General features: G+C 33.7%; 1 protein-coding gene and 1 long non-coding RNA gene across 6 annotated transcripts in view; one reads left to right on the plus strand and one right to left on the minus strand.

The window, feature by feature from the left end:
- Positions 1–18,910, minus strand: part of csnk1g1 (casein kinase 1, gamma 1) — a 112,694-nt gene that overhangs the window by 36,280 nt on the left and 57,504 nt on the right. For all 5 annotated transcript variants that reach the window (XR_015494722.1, XM_087259263.1, XM_087259262.1 and 2 more), the window contains 2 exon segments: positions 3,631–3,779; positions 1,173–1,407 (listed from right to left, as the gene is read on the minus strand). Coding sequence is in view for 4 of the 5 variants with exons in the window: in XM_087259263.1 (XP_087115389.1) it covers positions 1,173–1,407; positions 3,631–3,779 (384 nt within the window). In the remaining variant the exon portion in view is untranslated.
- On the plus strand, positions 7,493–11,750 carry LOC147843265 (uncharacterized). The gene is made up of 3 exons (XR_015496434.1): positions 7,493–8,223; positions 8,424–8,754; positions 10,844–11,750. It is a non-coding gene; the product is annotated as an uncharacterized LOC147843265 (long non-coding RNA).

Here is an 18,910-nt window from a genome sequence, read left to right on the forward strand (position 1 = left end):
TCATCATGGCAAAGATAAAATAAATCAGTTATTAGAAATGAGTTATTGAAACTATTATGTTTGGAAATATGTTGAAAAAATATTCTTTCCGTTAAACAGAAATTGGAGAAAAAAAATTAACAGAGTGGCTAATAATTCTGACTTTTAACTATATTTTGCAGCCAGTTTAGATGTCATTCCTCTCCAAGTATATAGTAAAGTTTTTCTGAGTTGTTTATATTAAGGAATCTATTATTTACTTGGTATTGCGGCTATGCGTGTACTGTTAGCTGTGAAACCAGTAGTGTTTAATAAAAGAGTAATTCAAAAATACGCATACGCGCTTTAGAAAGTGAAAGCAAACAATTCCGGACATTTTAGGATATTTAGAAACCTGGGCCAGACAAACTTTCTAAGTCCCCAGAATGCACCTCTCTATGGGTCTGAAGAGCATGTGAAACTGTCTGCACGATTGCTGACAGGTCTCGCGGGTACAGAATGAAACTGGTAAACGAGAGAAGACACTTAGTCGTTTGTGGATGTTTGGTTATACTGAGCAGATACAAAGTGTAAAAGGATGTTAATAATAGTAATAAATGTGTCACTAAATATACTTGGGTGGCCGTTAATATAACTGGGCGGCCTGCCCAAGTAAAGTCTATGTGTGGGAAGCACTGGACCTCAAAGAGATGGCGAAAACCTCATGTTGTTACAATAAATGAAAGCTTTATGAATTCAGAACCACAGGAGGACAACTAATGCTGACAAAACATAATTTTGGGAGTGTAAACCATGCCTTTTGGTCAAGTATTTATTTATTTATTTGTATCCAGAGCGAGATGACATAGTATTGACCTCTGATTCAGTAAGTCAACAGAACAGGCGTTTAAGAAACCTGACTCATCTTCAGAATCGTTAAATTATTCAGTGGAAAAAAAGAACAGTGTCCAGATTGTTTATTTTTCCCATTGTCTTGCGCATCCAACGTTTCCTCTCATTCAGGTTTAGACGACATGCTCACAATATCCAAATGAACCACACATTAAAACCCTGCTCTTTAAAAGAACTGGTTCATGATTCCCAACACTATTAAGCAGCCAATCAAGCCGTGGTGTAAAGCATGAGGATAGTGGCATGCTATATTTAATGTTTAGTTCATTTAAGTTCAGACCAGGGAGGTATATCACACTTACCTTTCCCTAAGTGTGTATTAATAGACATGTATCGAGCTGTGCCGGTAAGGCTCTTGTGCTCCCGGTAAGGAATGTGTTTTTTGGTTTCTGGGTCAATGTATTCTTTCGCAAGGCCAAAGTCTATGATGTGGATGATGTGCTCCTTCTTGTTTCCTTGCCGCCCGATGAGGAAGTTTTCTGGCTTCACATCCCGATAGATGAGGTTTTTTGAATGCACGTACTCCATTCGGGAAATCTGAGGAATTGAGCAAAGCGTAGAAATTAATTACTATACATCATTATTATATATGCATGGACATAGCAAAAGTAAATCACCGATCTTGTTTTTTTATTCCGATTCAGATTTTGTTAGCTCGCCATTGCTAGTTTTGTGGTGAACAATTTATCCGTGCATGTCATTAAGAAAAATAAATAAATGCTTGCTCTTGTGATCTAAATTAGCATCTTAAAATGCACTTCCTGTTGCTTTAAATTCTCAGATTGGGTGTCTGAGGTATTGGGCGTGGCTAACATACTTAACCACGCCTCTCCAACAGTCAGTTTTGACAACACACCGAAATGGTGAGGAGGTGGTGTCTGTTAGGTTGTAATAACTCTCGTGAGACCGTTTTCCTAATCTTCCTGAATGAAATGCCTACTTTACTACAACCAATCAGCTCGGAGCAGAAAAAAAAGACACACCCACTGTTTTCTTATTTAATATTCTGTTTCTCTAGAAACACAATAGAGAAAAAAGTGGTTGTAGCTTCCGGTTCATGTGGATTTTAAAATACAATAGATAAACAATGCATTTATTATGCTTTATCTCTAGTGATTTAAAAAGAGGCACTGTAACTATAACACGGACAAGGACGATAAATTAAACTGCATCATTTTGAAACATGACTCAAAGAAACTCATTCTTGCGGTGCAGCTGATCACAGAGATTTGAACTGACTTTTAATCTCAGTTGCTTTGCGTAAGTCCTGTCTAATGGATATGTTTAGAAGCTTTATTATGGAGACATGTTAATATGTGGCTGTCAATCAATTCGATGGGTGGGAAAAACCACACTCCTACGTCACGTTGTGGTTTTAGACTCAAAATTGCAGGGATTTGGATCCTATTTTAATGTCTGGAAATTAAAAAAAAGTGACTTGTGTTTCTATCACTCCTACATGATTGTGTGACACTATACCTACACACAGTTCTGAGTGCGAATTAATTGTACTAAAGAAAAAAAACTGTTTGTTTTGGTAATCGTTAAACTAAATCTGACCGCTTGCTTACGCTCTGGAACGATTTTTTGATGATGTGAGTTTGATGGCTTGGGAAAAATATGCTAAGCCATGTCTCTCCAACCATTTGTTTTTTTGTGAGTGAAAGACGGAGGAATGAGTGGAAAATTTAAAACATTCTCTATACTCAATATTCCTGTTTAGCTGGAAATAGAAAGATAGCGGGTTTTCCTCAGAAATACTTAAATAAAACACCTCAAATTAATCTTTGCTCTAGCATTAGAAAAAGATTCTCACTTTCAGAAAGAATTAACAAATATTGCTTGTGTATTGAACTACCCACCTGAAAACTGTCATCTGTAAAAGTGTTATCTGTACAGTATTTTCATTTAATGTTGAAAAGCACGAAATTGCAGAAGTATGAAATGAACAAATGTCAATATCTGTTCAAGATGTTAAAGTTAATGCTGAATATCTTGTGTATTTCTGTGGGTGTTCAGCCATTCCCATGCGGCTCCTGAGCTGCCAAGTGCTGTGTTTTGCATGTTGATACATCGATGCTCTGTCTTCAGCTTGTCTGGCCACTGTTAATGCTTTATTTACACACTTAGTACAATAAAATTGTTGCAATGCCGTTTGTGTGGAAGTTAGGGCTGTGCGATTTGGGAAAAATATCTAATTGCAATCTTTTTTTTTTTTTGACAGATATTGCAATTGCGACTTGATTTGAAATTAAATTTTGTAGTGATGAATAATATGTAGTATGATGAGTATAAAACAGCCCTTATATTCTTGATTAGCATGGTTTCTTTAGGGTTGTGCAGTTTAATTCACAGAAATCCTAAAAAGTATGTTGTATACTGTACATTTTTTTGGTCACATCCTCATTTAAAATTCTAAAAAAAAAAAACTTTAAATTTACAGATTGACCCCATAACTCTGTGGTTAGTTGTTGGGAAAAATATAAACAGATGTTTCAATATAATGTTTACTTCTTATGTGAATTTGTTTTGAGATTTTACCTCAAATGTCACATCCATAATGCTGGAAATGCTCATTGACTGTATTTAAAAAAAAAAAAAAAATAAAATATATATATATATATATATATATATATATATATATATATATATATATATATATATATATATATATATGCACTTTTGATTTCCAGCTGGTTGATCTTTATAGCATGTTCCCGGAAGACACTGCTGTTAAAAACACAGGGCCTGTGCACTCACCAGCTGAATGGCTATCATCAGGACGGTCTTGAGGGAGAATGTTCGGTCACACAGGTCAAAGAGATCCTCAAGACTGGGGCCGAGCAGCTCCAAAACCATGGCATTGTATTTCCCACAGGGCCCGAAATAGAAGACCTGAGGCAGACCATCTAGAATGAAAGAAAAATACAAGTTTTAACATTAGTTATGTGGTAATTATTGATGCTACATAACTAAATATAATATCTTAACCATATCATGACTTTACATAACCACTCAGTCGGACCTTCATAGTTCAATATGCATATGTAAAATTGCATTATTTTTAGTTTAGTATTAAATTTTTTTTTAATCGGTGCCTTTTATTTTTCAGTGTACTGAACCTCTGTATTTTTGAATGTATGTTCATGGACTGAGACACTGCTCTCTGCAAGTAAATGTACAATCAGTGAGTGCTGAAATGAGGAATGCTTTGCTTTGATAGTCATGTAACCAACTTGAACCTGTACTATGCATTTTACCTGTTAAAATACACAAACACAGCAGTGAGTACAGAACAAGCCACCACCATAAACACAACCTGAAGTAGTGGATGATGAAAGTCACGTTTTGTAAACTCTGAATCCCATTATTAACCAGGTTTTGACAGTACATGAGCACATGTGGGATCAAAAGTGCACATTGTATGCCGCTATTCTTTTTTTAAATGAAAATAATTGAAGCTTTTGTTATTTAATTACTGAGGCGTGAGTGTGAGATCTGAAAAGTGTATTAATTTGAAGCTGTCAATGGAACCACTTTCTGTTCTTGCTCTGCTTTTTTCAAAGTATTTATTTAAAAATGAGGCAAAACGACTCTTCATTTTTTTTCAGGAAAACTTAATTGTTTTATGTTCAATAAACTTAAACTTGTAAAAACAATGAAGCTACCTTAATGCATTTGTGTTGGGGCAACATTGAGGCATTGTGTAGAACCCAGCATTTTTTACAGTGTTGACTAAATAACTGTTGTCATTTAAATGATGTTTACCCTTTACTTAATTTATACAGTGAAGTTTATATACAGTATGCAGTAGGCATGAGATGATAACCCTTTCCAAGGTATATCGCGCTTTGGAAAAGTCAAGGTTTTAAAAGTGCCAAAATTTTCTGCTATATTGTTCCTATGCTATAGTAGAGCTGCACGTTTCTGGCTAAAATGAGAATCGCGATTTTTTTGCTTAAAATAAAAGATCACGATTTTCTCAAGATTCTGTAGATGTAAAATAAAGGTATGGTAAATACAAACATAAGGCACAACCTCGATAATAATATTACGTGTAGGTCTACTGGTTTCTATAAATAATTCTATTCTACTTATAATAATTCTGATGTTGAATTATTATGTTTGAGATATATGCTTGCAATCTGTCATATTAGACAAATTTATTCACTGGTAAAATCAGACATTTGCCATTATCAGATTATATTCAACAATATATAGGGTAGAGTAGTAATACTGACATTGTAAACATTTATTTTCATGCAAAACTATGCGTTCGCTATGAAAGAAAAAACTTATAAAATGCTTGTCGTAATCATAACATTAAAATGTGATATGATCATTGTGATCAAGTGCACACTTTCGGTTTCATTTTGATTGATAAGTACTTGTTCATACTTCACGCGCGGCCCTCAAACGATAACTCTGTGCCACAAACTGAATATTATTTACAACTGTATTACCTGTTACTCGCAACATATGCAGGATGTGTTCACTAAAGTTGACGCACGCGCGTCTATCATTAAGTAGAGCGCGCGCCCTCTCTGTGATAACAGCTCACGGTCAGCGGCTCACGTCACATGTGATTTCCCGGCCGCAAAAACATCATTATATGAAGACAAAAAAGACATTTTTAGGTGAATTATACCTTATAAATACAGTATGTGACTCATTCAACATCATTTGGAGGTGTCAATGTCAGTGAGCAACGTGTGTAAAACAATGAAAAGACTCGTGCAGCCGCCTTTTCTTCTCTTCTGAACTTAAAAATATGATTGACAGAATCGTAGAAATGCTGGTAAAAGATCGTCCAGGGGGTCGAATCGAGATCGCGATCTTTTAACGATTAATTGAGCAGCTCTATGCTATAGGTAAGGCCCAGTTTACACTGCCAGTTAAATGTGACCCAATTATGATTCTTTGCTCATATGTGATACAGATCGATCTGTTCTATGACCACCTTCATATGTGGAAATAAAAATTAGATATAAATCGGATATGTGATGATGCGACTATCATGTAAACAGGCAGATCGGATTAATTGAGGCATTCTGTTTTGTCCGTCATTAAATTTGTGACAATATGGTCCTTCTCCGTGATTTAATGATGTAGAAGAAAGAGCGTGTGTGGAGACGCGGTAAACAACAACAACAACAACAGATTAAACACAGGGGAGGAAAGGTGTCAGTTGCCACAATTTGCTCTCACCAGACCTGAGGTCTCTCTCGTACCCACAAATTCCTTTGAATGGAGGAGATCACCATATAAAAAAACCATAGGGGCAAGTTGCGATAACATCCTTTTCCCTCCTCCTCCGCCTCAAAATCATTTTCAAGTTTGGTGAGCTTTGCATTTTTCGCAAGCTAAAAGCAAGTTAATTTCTTCCATCGTGGCTAGTGTGGAGCAGAAGCTAGAACCTGCCTTCACGCATGCGTGATGTCGTAAATTGTGTGGCAAGTGTAAACACATGAATCGGATATGGTCATAATTAAAAGAACATGTAAACGGACAGGCAAATAAATCAGACATAGGCAACAAACTGGAATTGAGCATCAAGACCTGACAGTGACTACGTTTACATGGACACTAATAATTTGATTTTAATGCGATTAAGACAATACTCTGATTAAACGTCAACCATGTAAACAGCAATTTTTATTAATTTAATCAGATTAAGGTCATAATCGAAATAAAGAGAAATCGAATTAAGATGTGTTGAGTATGCCGATTTTACCGCATTATTGAAGTGCAGTAGACATGTAAACACCTTTATCGAATTATTACCATCATGTAGGACTTTTCGCCGCGTTTTACGACAGGATAGTCCACACACACACACACACACACACACACACACACACACACACACTAACACACACTAACACACACACACACACACACACACACACACACACACACACACACACACACACACACACACACACACACACACACACACACACACACACACACACAGCCATTTAGCATGCGGTATGAACTTCCATTAAAACTCTTCCAGCAGTTCATAGTTGCATTCAATAGCTTTGTAAATAATTTTTTTTAATGTACTTTTTTTTAGGACAACAGTATCTCCAGCACTAAAGAGGTCCAAATATGTAATTTAAAACATAAAATTATAAAGAAATCTGTGTTTTTGAAACTAATTAAGACAAAAGAAGTCAATGATTTATTTGTTTTGTACCCAGACATTTAAAGAGTACATTTTAAAGCAGTAATCAAAATACCGTCAAACCGGGATACTCTTATCTAAGGTTATCATTCCATCAAAATCTTACAGCGGCCCATGCCTAGTATGGAGTGTTATATTTTATTATTTTTATTAGTGAAAACTACTGTTATTTTTTATTATTGTAGTCTCCTAGCAATATTGTATTCACTTGTGATTTTACTTGTAGACTAGATTGATTTCTCTACAGTTATTTAACAGTGTCCTGTTCTTTTTACTAAAGATATCAGATACCAAACCATGCTGAAACGATAACATTAAAACCATGAAACTAACCAAACACTGAGCAATCTGCATTGTTCTATCCCTAATAGTCTTTACATTCTCTTTTTAAAGATTAGGTGTTGATTTATTTATTTATTTATTTATTATTTTAAAATAAAAGTATGACTTTGGATTATTATGGATAGCAATGTGAGAACTGGCCGGAAGGGGGAGCACATGCTAATGCAAAGCCAACTGCCACAACAGGAAAAAGCAGAAGAAGAGATCTGCTACACACACCAATACAAAACAAGAATGACGAGTTCAGAGTCAGACAGCACGCAAAAAGCTTGACCGCCTGCCTGCTTGTTTGTTTGTTTGTTTTGAATCCACAGTGTGGGAAAGTTTGGGCTTTCCTGTGCAGAAGGTACAACAGTAAAGAGGAGCCAGTTATAGATAGGATGATGACTGTTGTGTTGGCACTGTAAGGTAAATGTATGGTACTGTTTGAGTGGAAATATGATCAATTTGCCAACATCTATCATACGCAGGCCAGTAGCGATATCTAATTTTTGCTGTGCGATACATTGTACACAAACATATTGCAATATACAATATTATTGTCATTAAGACAATTGTATGCCAGTCATTTTATTGTGCCAATATGACAATAGAATTAAAGTACTCTTCCAAAAAAAAAAAAAAAAATTTCATTTTTACAGGGTTTCTGCAGGTTTCATATCAAATTTGAGACATTAAGACCATTATGAATTAATTTTCAGACTTTTACAGGGCTAAACGTTAGTTTGCCAATGGAAAATATTTTGAACTCCCTCATAAAAATAAAAAAAATAAATAAAAAGGGTTTTCTTCTGAAAAATGTGTCAAAACATGCAAACTCTGTCGGCGCCAATAGCCTAGTGGTTGGTGCGTTGACACATGGCACCGAGGTGCATGCAGTTCGATTCCCGTCTCGAGGTCCTTAGCTGATCCTTCCCCTATCTCTGCTCCCCACACTATTCTGTCTCTATATCTCCACTGTCTTATCAATAAAGGTGAAAACCCCTAGACAATAATTAGAAAAAAAACATGCAAACTCTAGTGGTATACATACACTTTTTTTTTGTAAAAAAGGGGATCCGTATGCAAAGGAGGGGGAACTTTCTGAGAGAAAAAAGGCCAGGTGCTCGACCACCTAAACCCTTCTTCTGCATGTGTCTGTTGTTTATAACGAAGTAAAATTAAATAACTCTGCAAACAGACATAAAGCATCTCTGCCTTCACAGTTCAGTCAACGACTGCTCATTAACCCTCTATGAGTACACCGGTGGTCGGAGCGCCACGCACCGCGGTTGTCATAAATCACAAATGATCAGTGTTTTCAACCACAAGAAACTTGTTTTAGGTCTCAAATGCCGAAATACACATTTGTAGTACAGGGTATCTGCACATTTTTCAACAGGAAATTTAATACCTTTTAAGACCTTTTTAAGTCCTCTAAAATGAAAATTTAAGACTTTACCTAAAAAAAAAAAAAAAAAAAAAAAAAGAAACAGGAAAATGTTCAGTTTGAACACAGAATGATGTGGTGAAGTATGGCGGCAAATATATGGCGCCAAATCAATGGCAATATAAATCGAGCGCAGCGGTGATGTTTGCGCGCGAGGAGAAGTGAACCGTGAGCACATTACTTGGTTTACTTGTTATCTCTAACGCTATTGGCTACTCTGCCTTTCCGGAAGTTAGCCGGGATTGGACGCAGGTTAAAAGATCACACCAATAAATATATATACAATTTGCAAGTCATAATCATAAGAAACTTTCTGAGAACTTTATGAACTTTATGAGGATTCAATCTCGAGAAACAGTCAAATAATAATAATTAATCTTCTAAAAGACTTGCATTCTTGTAACATGACTTTCTGAACCCATTTGATTTGTCCGTGCAGCACTTGTCTGGTTTGTTGTATTTTACTTCATTATTAACCACAACAGCAGTGCTCATTATGAGACTTGGGGATGATCTTTCAAGGAAATATTGTCTTCAGAAGAGTTTATTTGCTTTTTAGATCTTGCCATACAATGCATACTATATGTGCAGTGCAGCTTTGTATATCATTATAATTGTTAACATTGTTTGTAATATAGATCAGTGGAAAATATATATGTCTATATATTATATATATTTTTCAATCTCATTTTTAGTTAATGATTGAATAACCTGCATATAAAGACTTCAATCAAAAATGATTAGCCCAATCAAACATAAAAAATACAGTGACAGACATTCAGATGGGTGTTCATCGCCACCTATTGAACAACAATTTAATTTCTACAATCTTCGTTTGGCTTTACTCACTGCATGTATCCATTAAATTATTCCACTTCAGAGGCATACAAATACCACTTTTTATACAACATGCCCACATCTTAAAGGTCACATATGCAGTTGATGTCAAAATTAGTAGCCCACTTTTTTCTTGTTTTATTTCGGCTAGAATAAAAGGAGTTTTTAATTTTTTAAAACCCATTTTAAGGTCCATATTATTACCCTCTTTAAGCTATTTATTTTTTTCGAAAGTCTACAGAACAAACCATCGTTATACAATGACTTGCCTAATTACCCTAACCTGCTAGTTAACCTAGTGAAGCCTTAAAAATGTCACTTTAAGCTGTATAGAAGTGTCTTGAAGAATATCTAGTCAAATATTATTTACTGTCATCATGGCAAAGATAAAATAAATCAGTTATTAGAAATGAGTTAATAAAACTATAATGTTTAAAAATGTATTGAAAAAAATCTCTCCGTTAAATAAAAATTTGGATAAAAATAAACGGGGCTAATAATTCAGGCGGGCTAATAATTCTGACTTTAACTGTATAGTGGAATAACAGACTAATGGCAATATATTTACTATAAACCTTTGTACTTTATGCACTGCATGCATGTATAGCCTATTTTGTATACTATTGTCCATCCAATTTATTTTGACTTGTTCTTCATAGAAAATGAGTCAAGGACAATGAGTCTAAGAAAAAAAAAGATTTTTATCAATTTTAACACGTTTGGCTTGAGTTCAGTTTAAATGTAGGAGCTAAACTTCATCAAATGGTTCAAAAACACACATTTAAAGTCTAAATTATTTGTCCTGAATTATTAGCCCATGTATATTTTCCCCAATTTCTGTTTAATGGAGAGATATTTTGCCACATGGTATAACTCTCTCTTTCTCTCCCAAGTAATAAAGTTTGTTACAATAATATATCTCATTATTTTGATTTGTCATTATATGACTTGGTCATGATGGTAAGAATAGGCATTATTATGAGATTAATTATTACAAGAAATATCTCATTATTGAAAGTAAGTCGTCACCTATTATTACTGAGAAAGTAAGTCTATTAGTTTCACACTGTGACATTATGATAAGATATCCTATATATTTTTATTTAACGGGGAAACTAGCTTACTTTTATTTAAGACATTTCAAGACTTTTTAAGGACCCGCGGGGACCCTGTAGTAGCAGAACAACCATTGACAGTTTATGAAATACACCACGGTTGTCTGTGAAAAGGGTAATAATTGTATAAGAATGATCTGACAACATGCTTACTCATACAGTATACACATTGTGTGCATAATTAGACATTTTGTGCTCTCCGAAATATACTTTTGGGCATACGGGTCAGTTTAGGAACATGATCTGTTCACACTGCAAATCTGATATTGGCCCCATTTATAAGAGCAGTATGAACAGCCAAGCAAAAACATCAGATCTGAGAAAAAATCCGATTTGAGCACTAAGCCTCGCAGTGTAAACGTAGCCAGAGAAAAGGCGCGACTGCCGAAATCACAAATTGCTGAATGAATTTACAAGTGAGGCGCACCTAAAACGATCCAGCTCCTTTCCATATTTCGGACAATAAATCAATATATTGACTATTGCGACAGGCCTAATCATACCACATATCAGCCACCAGTGTGATAGGCAGAAATAGACTACAGTAGTTCAACTAATCCCTGCAGCTTTTAGATGTGAGAGCAGACCAGACTAAAGCTATTACAGAGGCAATTGGCATATACATTTCCTCTGCAATGCGCCCATATAGAATAGAATCAAATCCCAGCTTCAAGTACTTATTAAAAGTGCTTGAGCACACGTTACACTGTAATAAGCCAGTTTGAGATCCTCTCTCTACACCAAGATGGCAAAGGGTTACCTGGCAATACCTGCAGCCTCAGTCCCAAGCGAGAGTTTTCTCAATGGTAGATGACATAGTTACCGCCTTCACTCACTACTACTGAAAATGTGGATAAATTTGAAAGTATAATAATTCTAAAGCCTTTTATTTTGAATATTTATTTTGCAGTTTGTTAAATCACAATTTTAATACACATTTAATGTATTCTTTTTGTTGGGCTTAACCTTTATTAGGTTAAATTAGCTTATAATATAATATAATATAATATAATATAATATAATATAATATAAATATAATATAATATAGAAAGCTTAGATAAATATATAGTCTCTTCATTTAAAAAAAAGTAATTTTTCATTATTCAATTTATTTTGCACTTTTATTATCACAAGTATCTTATCACAAGCCTAGCTTATTGTGACCAAACATTACTGTCTTTTCAAAATAAATGACAAAAAAGCAAGTATTGCGGATTTGATTATTATTCTTGTACAGAAACGTGAGCCCAAAACTAAAGTACATGACAAACCATATTAGGTACCTCTGTGTACCATTACAATCCAAACTGATAGATAAACAAATATTATATATCGCTTTATTCATTCATTAATAATTTAATTTTTTAGTTTCTATTTACAAATGCACTGAAATGAATAATCTGGCTCAAATTTGGAAACTCTGTATGCAATTGGCCAGAAATGTTTTGTTATAATAGATTATTAGCAGTTTCAAACTTATAATACTTGGCGTAAGCCATTTAAATGAATGGGTTTCATAGCGCAATGCTTTCCGAGTCTGGTGTAAAAGCCTGAAAGGAGAAAGAGTGAAACTAGCTTGATAAAGTTGGATCAGCTGTTCGTAAGTTCTTAAACTGGAATGTAAAGTTCACACTAGGGGCTTACTAATTACAAGCTAGTTTGTAACTAAATTTGTTCTAACTTCGGTTGCACCACATGTTCTTAAGGCAAATCGTAGTTAGATCATAAGCTCTCTGTAAAGTCATGCGTAGTCGCATTGACTGATGTAATATCCAATAAAAAAGCATTTTAATCCTTAAACTGCTTTAAAATTCTGCAACTAATGCGTTTATACAAAACTGACCTATGAAAATTAAATAATAAATTACATATTTATAGCACATTAAATGAGTCACTAATAACAGAGGATGCAGATCATCTGCAGCTAGGCTACATTTTAACATAGGCACTGCTCGTACAACCAGCCCCTGAACACTACTGGACAGTGTGGAACAGCCAGTGTTGAGTGTAATTAGTTACAAAGTAACTGGTTGCTGTAATTAGATTACTTTTCAGAAGAAAAAGTAACCGATTACATTTATTTTTAGGTAATTTATTACAGCTGCATATGACGTACAGAGATGCATTTTAGAGATGTAGAATAATTAATTGTATTTTTAGCTAAAGAATGTTTAAATAATCCAAGTAAGCCTACTTTTTGTCCTATAGTAGAAAAATTAAATATTGCAATTAAAATCATAACAAAACATTGTGGAGCCCTACACTAAAAAAAATGGTTCATTGGATTTACCTAATTTTCTTGAGGCAAGTGGTTGCAAGCACTTATACATGGGCTAAACCTAAATTAAATTAAGTAATGTTCAACCTAATTTGTATAAATTCATATAAATTGTTTGCAACCAGGGATGGGTTTTGTTAAGGTTTTAGCGTTATTACTACTTTTATTGATACCACTTATCGGTTCGGTACTTTAACGGTTCTCTTATCGGTACTTTTTGTAAATGAAAAAAATTATAACAATTGAACAAAATGAACAACTTCATTTTATTATTAAGCTTTTAATGTAAAATAAAACGAAACCAACAATTGCGAAACAAATAAATATTTTGTTTCCTGTAAAACAATGTACAATGATTTAAAGGAAAATGACTCAGTTTTTAACCGTTCTTCTGGAGAAAAATCAACATGCTTGACTTTTCTGGCAGAAGTCTGGATCTTTCTTGGTTTATTGTGCTCCCTGCAGTTGAAAATACTCTCTTTGAGTTGCAAAATGCAGTTAAATAACCAGATTAAGTTTATGATTTTTCATTAACACCTTCACGTAAATGAGTTAACAGTGTTTTGGGAGTTTTTAGTTTTTAGTGTTTTAGTTTTTAATACAGTTGTCGCATCTTGCAATTTAAAAAATAAGCTGTTTTTTTTTTTAATAAGCATAGTTTATTATTAGGCTATTCATAGCCTATGTTTGTAAATACAGCTGATGTAAAAGCATTTTTTAAATGTTTATAATTTATTTAGGCTTCTGCAAAAAAATACTTTTTCATTGCAACCGAATGTGTGTGTGTGTGTGTGTGTGTGTGTGTGTGTTTGAGTGTTTGAGTGTGTGTGTTTGCGTGCGCGTTTATTAAACTATTAATACTAATATTAATACTATACTAATTTATGTGATTGACTGTTGACATAACGTTGTGGATGATGTAAAGATACGGTTAGTAGCTAGACAGTCAAAACTTTGCATTGCAGTTAATGCACTTTTTAAAGATACTCCCACTTAGCCAGATTGCTTGCGTTTCTGCTTATACAAGAAAACAACTTGTTAAGTTTGTTGTAACGAACTCGGCTGTTCACTCTGGAAATACAACCCATTTGGTTGTCTCTGCAAGCTTACGAGCTGTGTGAGTGCAAGTCTGTGTCGCGAGCTGTGTGTGCGTTAAGAGCTATTCTCCACTGAGTGTGCGTGCACAGCCGAGAACTGTGACTGCTTTTATACTTGACGCTCTTGCCGGAAACGCAAGCATTTCTCATGTGAGAAAGACGAGGCAGACGAATATCAAATATCGCAAATTAGAAAAGGTTGGTCAGTTAAATTATGCTACTGTAAGTAATGTTTATTCAGCAATAATTCTCCAGTACCGAGAGCAGAACTGTTAACGTCAGATCTTGTCGATACTTCGGTCTTTTATAATGTAGCACCGATAAAGTACCGAGTTTCGGTATCCATCCCTATTTGCAACCACTTACCTTAAGAAAATGTAGCAAATCCAATGAATAATTTTTTTTCAGTGCACTTTGAACACTATCCCACATAAATTAAACAACAATTATCAAAACCGCAGGCTAAGATCTAGCTAGTGGGCTAGCCGATGTTCAAGTCTGCTTTGAAGCATAATATTTAATATCTGAAGCAGATATACATGTGTCTGCAAACGAGCGCATCTTCTGAGGGTGATGTGGGTAGTTTTAGGCAGAGCCCACACTGCTCATTGTGTGGTGGTGTAACACCCCTGAGAATAGAGCACACTGTTGGCCTGCCGGTGACTCATCCTGTGTTCAGTCTGCACATAACACATATTCAGCTGTTAGCTTCTATGCATCTCTGCTGATTAACACTTTCGCAAGCTTTCCATCGGCACTCCACTGCTAAATGCCGCTCGAACATGTGAGTGGGAATTCAAAGAGTGGGAGGAAACTGATAGTAATACATATAGAAAGGCAATCTCTTGAAAAATGTTATATGACATGGGTCTACATCTTTTGGATGGTCATGAGGCCATAAGGATGTAAGGGATCAATATTTAAAGATTTCCACTTGTTTACAGAGGCTGTCGTCCTCGAAGCATGTTGTTTTTTACATTCACATTACATTTAGTAATTTAGCAGATGCTTTTGTCCAAAGCATGGAGGCATTAGGGAATCAACAAAGGAGGCAATACACACAAGTGCTGAACAAAAGAACTGTTTGTGCTCAGAGAATTAGGTGCTAGATTTAGGGTGACTAGTGCAAGTGTCAGAGATGAAAGAGTGTGTTTTCTACAGGTGGTTTGTCAAGCCCACTCACCAGTGTAAGGCACACTCACTTTATTGAATATATATATACTGTTGCAAGGCTGTTTATACAGTTCAAACAAGTAAAAATTAATATTTTCAGTGTGTACTGAAAAATAGTGTTCAATAATAACTGCTAATGTAAAATAACGTAATTAACAACAAATTAAATAGAATAATTTATCATTAGCATAAATAATAATTTGTATTAAATATAATATTTAATTGTTAAAATTTGAAAAATACATTAGGATAATACAAGATTCAACAATATAACAAAAATTGGCATATAAGAAACAAAATTTAAAAAAGTATTAAAATAATCTATTTCTATATTATAAAACAACTATGAAAAATTAAATGGCAAAAATTAAATATTGCACAATGATTAAAATGAACAAATAAATTACAAATTATTTTTAAATTAAAATAATATTTTAGGTCCATTTACAATATTAATTTTAACAAAATACTTCAGATTTTTATATAAGAATTTCTATAAGTGGCTTTTACATTTTATAAGTATGTGTGTCCTCACATATTCGGGGGTCTATATCTTAATGATTGAAAACCCCAGCTTAACATACTTTAGCATCAGTGGCAAGAGCTTGAAACACATATATTTCATAAAATAAAAAAATAAATAGAAAAAAAATAACAATAAATAAATTAAGTAAATTAAGATAAAAAATAATAAAAAATAATAAATAAATAAAAATAAATAAAATAATAAATAAAATGTAAAAAATAATAATAATAAATAAAAAAAAGAATAAAAATAAAGTACAATTTTAATAAAATAAAAAATAAATAATAAAATAAAGGAAAAAATAAATAAAATGCAAAAATAAAAAACAGTAAAAAGAAACAATAATAAAGTAAAAACTTAAATAAAATAAATGATAAAATAAGCAAAACAAAAATAAAATAAATAATAAATAAAATAAAAAAAATTAAAAATAAAATAAAAATTTATGAAATAAAATAAAAAAACAAAGCACAAAAAATAAAACAAAACAATAAATAAAAATAAATAAAATAAATAAATAAGTGCAATAAAAGTAAAACTAAATAACACAAATAAAATAAATAAATAAAATAAATGAAATAATCATAATATATATATATATATATATATATATATACAATAAAAAGATTCTATGGAGGGCAACAGAGCAGTGTATTTCTCCCAGTCAGTCCCACTCTGGTGTCATCAGTGCTGCCACAAAACGCCATCTGCCAGCAGCCCGTCTCAGAGCAGGGCCACCAACACCCACTCGAACATGGATGTCTGACTGGAGAGGAGAAACCATGTGACTCCTCTGCTGCCTCCAGTTCACACATCCCAGCCTGCAGTGACGCAGCTCACTTCTGCCACGCTGCACACTCAAACAAACCCCAGACCGACCAAACACAAAGCCTAAGAGAGTCCAGTGAGCTGGATTTATCATGCCTGAGCTGAGCTGAACTGTTCAGTAGCCAAGCCATTCCCAGCCAAACTCCCAGATTCGAGTCCCAATGCCAAGGCTATCCTGAGGAGTATCAGAGTTCAGCATGCTATGGCTACACATTAACCACCGACAAAAGAGAACCGGACTTTCTAGAGGAAGAGGCAAGAGTTTGACCTTCGTTTGCGTGGGTTCCACCAGCGCGATGGGAAATTTTGATATGCACTAGAGAAGTTGTTAAATATTAATGGGTTATAAGAAAGTGTTTTCTACAGAACACGAGAGTAAGGTTCATCTTTATTAATGATAGCGTTTGAGGAGGAAAGAACCATGGTATTAGCACTCTTTGTTTTGACAGCATGTTGGTATGGATTTATGGGAAACGTTTGTTATTAATTGTATCGGTGTTGTCTTTTTTTGTAATATACTTCAAATGTAACCAATTATTTCACAAAACTATAAACGATTAAAATTGTAAAATTGTACTCGCAAGAAACGGTTAGAAAAAAGAAACTCCAGGCTGCAAGGATATTAAAAAAATAATACCAAATTTTTTAAAAAAAAGGGCAGCATGGTGGCTCAGTGGTTAGCAATGTCGTCTCACATCAAGAAGGTCACTGGTTCAAGTCCTGGCTGGTTCAGTTGGCATTTTTGTGTAGAGTTTGCATGTTCTCCCCATGTTGGTGTGTGTTTTCCTCTGGATGCTCCGGTTTCCCCCGGCATGCGCTATAGGTGAATTCGGTAAAACAAAATTGGCTGTAGTGAATGAGTGCATGTCAGAGTAAGATAAAGAAAAAATAACGGGATTTTCTACAAATGAAGCATGAACACACACACTGATTTGCATCTTATAAGCACAACCAAGCCTTAAAAATAGACTGTGGACCACAACTTTAAATATACATACTGTTGTAAAGCTGTTTATATTCAGTAGATTATACAGGTAGAAATGTATATTTTCAGTGTGTACAGGAAAATAATGTTCAATAATAATTGTTAATGTAAAAAATTAAAAATTAAAAATAAAATAATTCATCAATAACATAATTAATTCTTTGTATTTTACATTTGTAAAAATAATTATTCATGAGTCATACTCTAAAAAAATTCATGAAAAATAAATTAGAATAATACAATAAAAAGATAAAAACAAATTGGTACATAAGAAACAAAATTTTTAAAGGATTAAAATAATATATTTCTAAATATGAAAAAAATCCATCTAAAATGGCAATGACATCAAAATGGCAATAATACAAAATGATTAAAATGAACAAATGAAATACAAATTGATTAAAAATAAATAAAATAATATTTACGTTCATTTATAATATTAATTGACAAAATACTTGTGATTTTTATATAAGAATCTATAAGTGGCTTTTACATTTTATAAGTGTGTGGGTCCCTCACATACTTAAAACCCCAGCTTAACATATTGATTTAGTATCAGTGGCAAGAGCCAGAGCTTGAAACACAACATATATATTTATTAAACCAGAATAGTGTACTGCATAAAATAAAAAATAAAATAAATAATAGAACAAATAATAGAAAATAAAATAAAAAAACTAAACTAAAAGTGTGGAGTTTGCATTTTCTCCCCATGTCCGCATGGATTTTCCTCTGGGTGCTCCGTTTTCTCCCACAGTTAAAAGACAAGTGGGGTAAGTGAATTTCGGTAAAACTAAATTGGCCATAGTGAATGAGTGCAAGTAAGTGTGTATGGGTGTTTCCCAGTAGTGGATTGCAGCTGAATGGGCATTCCACTGTATAAAGCATGTTGAAATAGTTGGTGGTTCATTCCGCTGTGGTGACCCCTGATAAATATGGAGAAAAAAAATTCTTCCAAAGGAAAATGTATGAATGTATTGAATGTATGAAATTTATGAATAAATGAATCAATGAAGTAAATCAGATTTTTAAGATTTTTGCTATTCTGCGATCGCTGAATCCAATGCAAAATCAACAAAAATCAAACATTTTTGCGATCCTGCAAAATTCTTAATTTAAACGCAAAATAGCAAAAAATTAAATAATCTCATAAAACATCTAATTCCAATCCATATAATTAAATATATTTATTTCAGTTTGCAATTAATTGTTGTACGTGACTTATACACACTGTATATGG

Source organism: Danio rerio, chromosome 7 (assembly GCF_052040795.2).
Source record: "Danio rerio strain M-AB ecotype USA chromosome 7, GRCz13ab, whole genome shotgun sequence".
NCBI classification, from domain to species: domain Eukaryota; kingdom Metazoa; phylum Chordata; class Actinopteri; order Cypriniformes; family Danionidae; genus Danio; species Danio rerio.